This window comes from Strongylocentrotus purpuratus, unplaced genomic scaffold, assembly GCF_000002235.5.
Source record: "Strongylocentrotus purpuratus isolate Spur 01 unplaced genomic scaffold, Spur_5.0 spur5_scaffold_17, whole genome shotgun sequence".
Classification (NCBI taxonomy): domain Eukaryota; kingdom Metazoa; phylum Echinodermata; class Echinoidea; order Camarodonta; family Strongylocentrotidae; genus Strongylocentrotus; species Strongylocentrotus purpuratus.
This window is the reverse complement of record NW_022145602.1, coordinates 25,604,265-25,615,509: the sequence shown is the minus strand read 5'-3', so window position 1 is coordinate 25,615,509 and position 11,245 is coordinate 25,604,265. Positions and strand designations below refer to the sequence as shown.

General features: G+C 34.6%; 1 protein-coding gene across 1 annotated transcript; it reads right to left on the bottom strand.

Annotated features, from left to right (window-relative positions):
* Window positions 1-270: 270 nt before the first annotated feature.
* On the bottom strand, window positions 271-10,700 carry LOC115925115. The gene is made up of 6 exons (XM_030988328.1): window positions 10,675-10,700; window positions 3,545-3,733; window positions 2,843-3,034; window positions 2,013-2,198; window positions 1,076-1,226; window positions 271-463 (listed from the first exon to the last, which is right to left on the bottom strand). The coding sequence occupies exons 2-6, from the start codon at window positions 3,690-3,692 to the stop codon at window positions 271-273; spliced, it is 870 nt and encodes a 289-aa protein (XP_030844188.1). The 5' UTR covers window positions 3,693-3,733; window positions 10,675-10,700.
* Window positions 10,701-11,245: the final 545 nt, after the last annotated feature.

Below are 11,245 nucleotides of genomic sequence, written 5' to 3'. Positions count from 1 at the left end.
TCATATAATACATTTAGTAAGTTTATAGTAGGGAATAACTGCGTGCAGGTAAGAACTTCATACATTTGTAGATAAAAGAGTATTAAAATTGAAACAACTGAAATTCAATACAAAGATTATTAGGCGAAGGTGCATGTCCCATGTTCAACTGAACATTGCTAACAACTAAACAAAAAACAAATATTAACATGATTGGTACAAAAGAGGGAAAAGCAAGCTGAATCTAACACTGATAGTGATTAGCTGTTTACATTGTCGAGGATAAATTAATCAAACTGGTTTTTCGTAGACTTCATAGGCTGGAATGTGATCTCCATTTTGTTTGAGATATGGTTCGACATAGAGTGACTGTTCACCAGCAACGTAGTTAGCATATCCTTCAGGAACGTCTGGAAGAGGTCCTCTGGATCCATTCCCATCTTGAAGAGCGTCTTTCGATGATGTTACCAAATCGTATCCACGACTGTTTGATTATAAAATGAAATTTAAAAAATATTGTATTGGAATCAGATTAAAGTTTATATTCTGATTTTCATTCGATCGTTATATTTAGAACTTTGAACGTCCGATTTATTTATGCAAGTGTTGCATAGCATGACCATTTTGTTTCTAACCAAATCTTAGGCTCTGTTAAATTCATTACGAAGTTTATAAGCATTTATTGAAAAATCTATCCAATTTAACACTTTTGTCTACTTTAAAAAAATCTATCTTTACCGTATTACAGAAAGAAACTGCCTGATTATTTCAACATTATTTCTCAAATTATCTGACCGAACAAAGATAGTGAATACTTTTCTTACAGCGGAGTACATTAGTGGTTAAATTTTTTTGTTTATCTTCAAGATGTTACCTAAGATATAATGGTATCATGAAACCATCCATAGCCTGATTGTGAGGAAATGCTTGGTACAAGTAGTGGTAGTTTAAAGAAATCCTAGGTAAAGGAACGGGGTTAATGTTAAACGCGGTTAAATTCCTGTCATCAACTGAGAACTGCTTTTAATTACGGCCTTAATACAATAAAAGAGACATTTTGCATAAATAGAAAACAATAACGAAAATATTTACTTACTTTCTCATGAAGATAACAAACACAGCCATACACATCAGAACAAGGATGAATAAGATGACAGCTGTAACCAGAAGGCCGGTGATAAAGTAATCCCTTCCATCATGCTCAGTGTTAAGTCTTGTAAGGCGCCCCGGGGATGAAGGTTGTTGTCCTGGAAATACAAGTAATTTGGTTATCAGCAAAGACCGCATTCATTGTTGTATTAACATACATCTTTGTATTCACATTTAACATTTGCATTTGTACTCGTATTCATATTCGAACTGGTAATTGTATTTTGTTTTTTCTTATTTGCATTCATATTTGTACTCATATTTCCATTTACATTTGTTTTTTGTATCTTTATTTCAGATATCTCTATTTTTGTTTTAACGAACATGCAGCCAAATCCCGTATATAACTTTAGCGGCCCCGTACACAAAACAGTTTTTTGTTTAAGATAACAAAATATTATAAAAACAAGGTGGGCATGAACTAAAATATATGTATAGAAAAGTCCGGATCGTAAATTATAGACGGTATTAATATCAGCGCAAATAGGTAAATCGTTCCACAAATATTCATAATTTGCACAGAGATGAGCTTAATTTGTAAAGCAGTATCCTTTTTACGTTTTTACTTTTCGTTTCTTTTACACCTCATGTGAAAATACTATTGGGTCCTTGTAATTCATCATGTTTTATTTGATCTTAGAAATAAGAAATGTATTGTGTGAAAGAGCTTGCAGAAAGTCTGCCTTTTTATGTGTTCAGGTGGAGAGACATTTTGGTCACAAAGCTTGATGTTATATGTAAAAGGCGCAGTTAAAATGACATACATCTATTAGTACTCCACATTCAGAGGATAAATTGTTTACTTTATAATTTGTTATATGATCGTATCATAGTCTGGTACCAGATTATCCCGTTTTATCGGATATGTTTAAGTGCATAATTACCTTCAGGCGATGGATTAGTACGAGAGCATTCGAAGGGAGGCCCACGCCACAATCCATCTCGTTGACATTCCCAAATTAAAGAAACAGAATCGTCGTTACATGTGATGTTCACTTGGTCACCATTCTTGTAGCGAGGCTTAACATTTCCAATGTATGCGTCGACAGAGATGATTGGTTGATTGCATTCTGCAAATGAAGTATTTTTAAATGAGAACAAACTGATTTATCGTGATTATAGTTTACTTGTACAAACAAAGAAAGTTGGAGAATATTCAAAATCAATTTTTTTTTCGAAGGCTTTACATTCATTACAGCACAGTAAATATTCAGGGAAGCCTCTTGCAAGCGCTATGAGTTGCCAATAAAGCGCACATCTTTGGTTATTGAGAATTAAACTACGTTTCGATCGAAAACGAAGCGACTCTAATCATGAGTTGAACAAACTATCCTACACCCTCACCCCCCCCTCCCCCCACAGACACGACAGAATGAGCTTTTTTTAAGGGCGCTTTAAATCTCTATATAAAATGTTAATTCAAATTGTCACATCACCTTGCATTCTCGTGTCAATTTAGTGTAAGCGTTTGAATACCGATTTATTATTATTCAATGTTGTTAAAAATAAATAATAATTGAGTCTTCTTCTTTTAATTAGTGTTGCCCCAGTAATTGTCACGCACTTATTTATACATGTTCAGAGATAGACAAATGTGCATGGATGTGTTCAAAGGACATCAATAGGGATTCGATCCCTTAACACTTCACTGAAATCAATATACGACCGGTAGCTTTTTTACCGTTAGGGTTATTTCAATGTATGTTTGGCATACCTATGGCAGGATTAGGGCACACTATGTTTTGGCCTGTCCATATTCCATCCTCACATGTCACGCCGAACCACTCAGGGCCCTCGTTACATGTCACGTTCATCCTGTCACCGTCTTTGTATGAGAGACGAAGATTCTGAATGGTTGAATCAATTGGCACTGCTGGGGCAGTACAAGAGTCAACTGATGGAGCACCTGCGAGGACAAATGAAAAGCGGTGATAAATATTTGAGAAATTTTTCGAATATGCATATCGCACTAGTTTTTAGATAAATTAACGTTTGAACAATTAATAACAAGAGTATATAAACAGGGGATTGGAATCTCTCTCACGATAACTTTTACGACTCTTGTAGAGTCTTTTTGTATTTATCACACTGGCAAAACATTGGCATAGCGATTGTATATTGAAAGGGAAATTTAAGCCTTTTAGAGTGTATGACAGTAAAACATAAACGTAGTTAAAATGAAAAAAATGATAATGATTAAATTCCAGATAACTTACGGATATGATCATATGGAACAATATTGCAGGTCTGATTTATATTCATCAATAAAAGGGATTTGATGAAAAGTAATGAAACGCTGTGGTTTTGATGTTCTAAAAATGGTACTAAATGATTAATGATTCATTTCTGTAATATTTCCTTTGAAAACAGAATCAGCTTATATCATATTTTTACAGGAACTAAGAGGAAACCTTACTCTTTGGTTCGGGTTCGGGACAAGACGCAAGCGGCCCGCTCCACAATCCTTTGTTATGACATTGAAGGGGGAAGATAGCATCACTGGTATTACACCTCACATTCACACTGTCACCAAAGTCGTAATTCAAACGGAGATCTTCCACCATAGCATGATGAGGAATATATGGAGCACCACATTTTATTGAACCTGAAAGAACAAACAAATTGATAGAATAAAGTGATTTTGATTATTTACGCCATTAAATTTAGTGTAAATAAATGTATACTTTAGATGGGTTTATAGACATAAATATAACTACCACGCGTCCTTAAAAACTGGTCACCCTGCCATCATTTGAAATATGTAGATCAGGGGTTCATTGCTAAGAAGTAAGTTGAAGTCAAGAAGGTTATGTTCATTATTAAAAAGATACATCGTGATTATAAAGATGATTATCATTATTATGACAAAATTAATAAAACGAAGAGTGTGAAGACAAGCAATAATTCATTCAAAGCTTGGAATGGCTGTAACAGAAATAGGCTGTGGGAGTGCAAACATGTTAGTATGAGTGTTTAGCGGGGAAACGTGACACGTAAAGAGTAGCAAAACAGACAAAACTGCCTCAACAGAAAATTCACTATGACACAAATAAAAAACATTGCATAATTGAACTTTCATATCCTGACAAAATATTTTTGAATTCATATTTTTAGAAGATCCATATCAGCATTGAATTTAAACTTGAAAAGCGCATCAAGAGATTGAAATTTATTTCGAAAAAATCAGAACTAAGGTAAATATAATTTAAATTAAAAGATCAATACTCCAGTATCGAAACCTCTCAATTGATATTGCATTTCAAGATCGTGTCAACAAAGTAATCACCTCCTTTATTTTTGTTATTCTGTTCACGATTCCTGAACACTTGACAATCACAATATGCTGAGCAATATCAACGTTTTGTTTAAATCAAGTCTTTAAACAAATTAAAATAAGACAACCATATGGTTCAATTCAAGTGTAAAAAGAAGACAAGACAGAAATTCGGCAAGAAATGCAGAACAAAAATAAATATGTAGATATAAAATGGAAATGAGAGCTAAGTTAATTGCAATATGATATTTTGAATCGTTTGTATCTTTACATTTAATTTCCTTTTTACTTGATCGAAAACGTTGCAAGTTTTTACTTCATTTCTCAAACAAACCTTTTCTCTTAATTCGTTAATTTTCACTAATTTTCCAGGGTTTGATTTGACACAGAATGTATCTGAGTTTAATTTTAAACCGATATTAGTTAACATATACCACAAGTCGAGCAAACTTTCTACCCTTATCGACTTGCTCCTTTGCTTCAAAGGAATCTGGAAAAATGGGCTCGAGATATGGGTCAATCGTGGGGATGATTTACAGAAGTTTTTTTAGAACATGGTAGGCATGGTTGTATTTTGGTATCGGGTATCAATACATTCCCTTAGAAAAAATGACGTCACATATTCTCAATATACATTTACCAATTCAATCATAGCCTTGTATAGAAACGTGCAGAGATATCATCAGACTTTAACACAATTATGAGTTTAAAATGGAAAACTTTATTATGTCTCATCATTATATCGGACTTTTTCTTACACTTCACTAATAATGTAATTATTACAACATTTTGATTTTATTTTATTTTATTTATTTTCCACTCAAATATCCACAAATTAAATGACATATATAAACCATACAGTAATACAATATATAAAAGAACAAATGAATTATAAAAGTAACTAAATACTGACAAGTATGTTCGCAATCAAATAAGAGTACGTTTAAGTTTGAGAATTAGACAAAATATGTTATATTGCTTGATTTAACTGAGAGGGGGGAAATGGAATCTCAGAAAAGCTAGGCATGTTGAGCAAGATTCCCAGTATAAATTGAATAATGGACCATCAACAACGTGCATCAAATTCTGCGCATGTCCGCTCCCAGAGAGACCAGAGACGCGCGAACCCACCCGCCCGCTCCAGATCCCCGGTCTCCCCCGCCAAGGCCCATTCAGCGTACACCAGTCTGCCGTTGCCAGGTCGAACAAGCTCAAGGTCTGTCCGACCTAGCAACGAGCAACATAATATATTGCGCACCGAACAAGCCCCGACAAAAGAAACACAAATATCTGGCAAAGGCAGCCGAACCCGCGCGTCCGGAGACTCTCCGGGAACAATCACGCGAAAACCGGACAACACGCCGAAGATGGTCCAATAGTATTTTGTACAAGCGTATAATGAACAATGATAACGCGAAGCTCACGATCAGAAATCACCATCATTTCTTGGGACATGGCTAGTATCGACTTCGTTACAAGTTATACAATCTATACGTTCCATATACTCACATAACCGTTGGATAATTATAACTAAAAAAACCCAAAAAAAATCAATATATTAAGCCCCAAAATGTGTGTTCTTAAAGGTATTACAAAGTTTTGGTATGGGGTCATGAATTTGGTTCGAATTAAAATATTAGAAGCATATGCGTTCCTACAATATACATTGATCGTTGTCGTGGTTGAAATCAGATCTAAAGTTATGAAATTATAAATAATAAACTCTTTATGTTGTATAGCTCCCTCTCAAGGTCAAGATATTAATTTAGCTATGAAACTATGTTTCTTGACTGAAACCGCCGATTAGCTATTCCCGTTAGGAAATTATATATCCCAACAACATATTCTGAGATTTTCATGGTCATAGCTACGATTGTACGGCCATAGGCGCTATTTGAAATTTATAAAAATTTACCGGGAGCACCGATAAATTTTTATATTCAATTTTTCTCGAAAACAGAAGTGTTTTAGGGGCTAATTTTTTTAGTGCTTATAATACATCCACAGGAGCATCTAAATCGAAATTGTAAAGATTTACTATCCACCCAATTTTCAAAATTTCCCAAAACTTTGTATTACCTTTAAGCACCACTCTAATAGGCAACAGTGACTACTTAACATTAAAAGTGGTTGTGCATTGAAAAAGGACAGAAGAAAAAATATTTAGCTCTTTGACTGTTCAAATATGTGACTGGAATACTTGTTTTTCTTCGTACAAGTGAGTATCTTATAATTTACCTGGAACACTTTAGCCAAGGCTGTCCCTTTTAAAGAATTACACGGATTATAAAAGACAAATATCTAAAACATTTATGCCATTCGTCCAAGTTTCGGTAATGGTTAAAGCTATCGAGTCATACAATCTTGATACTGAGGTAATCTCCGCGAAATTGTATTGGAGACCCATATTTATTTCAGATCCTCTAGTTGCATTGCATAAAAGTTGGTGTATTTCCTTATTTAGTTATAATCATATACACAAAACTAATATTTTCGCCATCCAAACTGTTCGAGTTCAATGGAAATATACTTTATTACAAGAACATTACTACGCAATACTTATATAGTGCGGTACATAATGAGTTTTATTGCTCTCACATACTACTACAAATACTACTACTACTACTACTACTACTACTACTACTACTGATACTACTACTTATCATAATGATAATATAAATAACTATCACCATTAGTTTTGTTCTAAGATACAACATATATACTTAAGAATGAATGAAATCATAATAAAGATCTACAACCTACTTTACAATAAAGCTGCATTAATACGATTAATATAATCGAGCATTTAATATTAGAGTACATTGCACAGAAAGGGAAAGTCGGACGAGAAAGTATTGAATTCACTGTACAGTGAAATGAGCTAAGGGAATGGTGATCACGGACGTCAGTAGGTAGATTATTCCAGGGTTTGGGTGCGATTCGAAGGGAAGGCGTGATCTGCATGGGCGGGATCCTGGCGTCTGATCAAGGCGTGCATGGGATGTGGAAGTTAGTCTAAGGGAAGAAGTGAACAAAGCGGGAGAAAATAAAGCAGTGAAGCTTGTCGGAGCTAGAAAATGTTAAAAAGCTTTGAATGTTAGGAGCATGATCTTAGATTTAATTTGTTGTGCAATTGGAAGCCAGTGCAAAGATGGCATTGGAGTTATATGTATCCTATTTTCTTTATGCAAATCGTGTATCCTACTGTTATCGTTTATAATTTGATATTAGATGTAAACTAAGCTACATGCCTTTTTAGCAGATGCGTATTATAAAGTGTACCTTTTTACTCTTTTTCCGAATAGAAAAATCCGATTGAAATAAGCTATCGAACATAACCCTCAAAGATCCAACCCTCATAAATTAGAAAAAGCCCTGAACTACAGATAAAGCAATATACAGGTTTAACCTAATATATTTCGGTGTGACATATTGACATGTGAGAAATTAACGATACGATGGTACGGTAGATACATACTTTCAAATAATCTGATGAGAGTCCCGAATTGAGAAATGAACAGTGCCCCTAGAATCCCTAGCTCTAATGCTACTCTCTTTCTAGAACTGAAATTTAAAATATCTCTTATAACTTAACCTTCATTTGAGTATTGAGGATTACTCAAGGAGAGTATAAAACTTACAATTCAAACAAAATTGTCGTCTATAAAAGCTATAAATTTGTGACAGCTTACAAATTATCGCAAATCGTAATGTCCGTATGATGTCATGCATTCGTGCGCAGCCCAAAACTATTTTTTGGACTTATCAAAAATGAAATTAAACCTGAATTTTAAATATGATATATATATACGGGATATTAATTATGAGACTTAGGATTTAACTCAAAGGTCCGTTTACGTTTTAAAGCTCTCCTGTACTAAAACTGTAAATATTTCGGGCTTGAATGTAAGTCTAAACAATTAAGAAGGTAGAAGACTCTTTCGTAAGGCTAACACTTCAAACCTAGACCTAATATAACTAACCTATGTGTAAGATAGACCTTGATCATATCCACACCTAAAGACCATGCATCTGGATGTACATCTAGATCTCGTGTGCATGGACTAGATCTAGGTCTCACATAGTTTTAGAATCTACATACAAATTAACGCTTTGTTGTTAATCTCAATCAGAGTTGAATTAGTGTATAAGATTGACCTCATTAAAGACAGTCAAGCCATACCTTATTAGTTTCTTACCTGTTCACTGTTGATTACTTGAGTTGAACATAGTCTGAAAGTTAGTTATCGTCTACTAAACTCCAGCTGCATTTACACCGCAACCAAAAATCGTCTGTTTGTCTCAAATTCCGGTGTTTCACAAAAAAGTTACATAGCAACTACTGCCAATCGCAAGAAATCGAAATCGAAAACCCCACCTTTGGAGTTTGTTCTTTTTAACATTGCAAAAGCAATTTTTCGCTGAGATGCCCGTTTTTCGTCACGTGACTCTGCAAGGCATGTGGGGCACCGGTGAGTTGTTCTTACACACAACTCACCCCGAAAACGGTATGAGCAAACTTTGACGTCAAATAGTTGGAATTGGTAGTAAGACAAAATCGACGATTTCTTTAAATGGTCTTTTTGATATGAAAGTGAGCCTAAGTGATATTTTCCCGGCGAACCGAGTAAAAGTGGTAATGGACTGACCTGCACCTTTTTTTATTAAGCGTACTTCTGTGATCAGAATTAATTTTAGACGACAACTGGCAGTGGGACGGAAAACAGACCACAAAGAAGAAAAAAAAACTTACTTTGAAAGTCTTTCCTGGCACCAATTGATTTTCCCTCGACAAGGGAATTGCTCCCCTATTCATCTACAAATTTGCAAAGGTCAAATTAACAGCTCTTCCCAATCCATGACCATGAATTGTTCCAGTAAGGGATGTAATAGTTCATTAGTTCTTATAAGTATTACGATATTTGAAAGAGTCTTCTTTACAACACCATTTATATTCATTATACGCCTCACCTGCTTTATGGCATCAGACGAATGCTTGGTATTTGTTTGACCATGAATCGAACGTGCCTTTGGTGTTAATTGCCATTAATCGCAACTGTACATCTTCGTCATACTGACAGCGCTGGTATATTTAAATGCCATTTGTATGTTGTCTATCACTTTAGAACAGATGCAAGTGAGATATGGCCTACAAATGGAACGTTATGGTAATTACAATGTGAAATCATGCCTCCCTTTTCTTGATATATCATATTTATTATCGTTGAAAGAACATACTGATGCAGATGAAGTCGAAATTAAAGAGAAGAGAGATATGCATTATAGATGATCTTAATGATCTCAACTTCAAGCTTCGATGAAAGCACGACATATAGCAGATCGAATTGTCATGGTATGTTAATAGTAAATTATTTATTGAATAACTAAGAGCATAATCAGAGTACGAAAATTAAAATGTAAACGTGCTTCATGATATTTCATCAAATTCTAAAAACAGTATAACACACTTTTTCCATTATATTTTTTTAATATATGACACGGTGTGGAAAAGAATAGGCGGAGAAGGGTATTATTGTATTCCACTAATAAAATCAAGCATTATACTGCAAATAATTGCAATGTCAAGGTTATGTAAAACATGACAAAAAGTTAAGTAATCTACTTACAACAACAACATTCTCAGGCCAGTCAGTTTGCAATTTGCCAAAATACAAATAGTAGAATCTCATTATTCCTTCCACTATTTGTTTTATAATGAACTTAAAGCTGTAAAGCTTGGAATTGTTTATATGTTGGTGACTGGCACTGAAGATTTTTGTTAACTTAAAGACATTTTTGGTTACATATCGTATTGTATATATTAACGATTGTGAATTTCTTAGGGTCAACGCTTCGGTGGCTTTGTTTCGCCTCTCTGCAAGATCCCCCGTTTGCCACTTGTGCATATTTGAACGACGACATTTAGTTTACGCGCCAGTCGATGGAATGTTTTCTTGTTCAGTCTCGATCAGCTCCATGACAACAATTTCGAACACCAATATAATACAATCTTCTACCGCAAATAGTTTAATATCCTTGAAATATTTTGTATATGTAAATATATATTATTTTTAGGATAATTTGGATGTGACAAAGCCATATTAAACATGAAAACAAATTATGACATGGAACGAAACATTAATTTCATTCAAACGCCGAGAGATCATTATGAACAAACCGATTAAGTGGTAGCAAATCAATATGCATACATGCACGTACGAGACTTGGTCAACTATTCACTAGATGCACCTAGCTTCGGTTAAACGTCTCACCTGGTTTGTGGCATCCGATGGTTGCTTGGTGTTTCACTGACACTGTACCAAATGTGCATGTTTGGGTGTGTAAATTGTGAAATTGCCGCAATCGATATGGTGTTACATCATGATATTTCCAATTTATAAACAGTAAATTTGCAGAAAACCTTTTCATAATCAATTTTACGAAAAAAGAAGAATACAAGCGTCGTGTAGCTTCCCTTTTTTTTTAATACAATAAGCTTCACGCTTTAAACGAGCTTTCCTAATAGCAAGGTAATCGGCGTTTAGATGTAATTTCTTTAGGAGACCAAACACCCCGAGGTTATTTTGTGCAAAGGATACATCACCTACAGAAGAAAGAACAGGTGTTGTCTGCAAGATAACATGCACTGATGTTGGCAATAACTTTGTTGGAGAGACATGGATAACTCAGAAGTGTTGATCGAAGAAAGAACAAATCCCTTAGATTAACCATGTCAACCATCGGTAGCAGAACACGTCCATACTGGAAACGCATTGGAAGGGATAATAACCACTTTGAAACAGGAAAAATGACATAATCCATCTGGGTCAAAATGTTTAATCC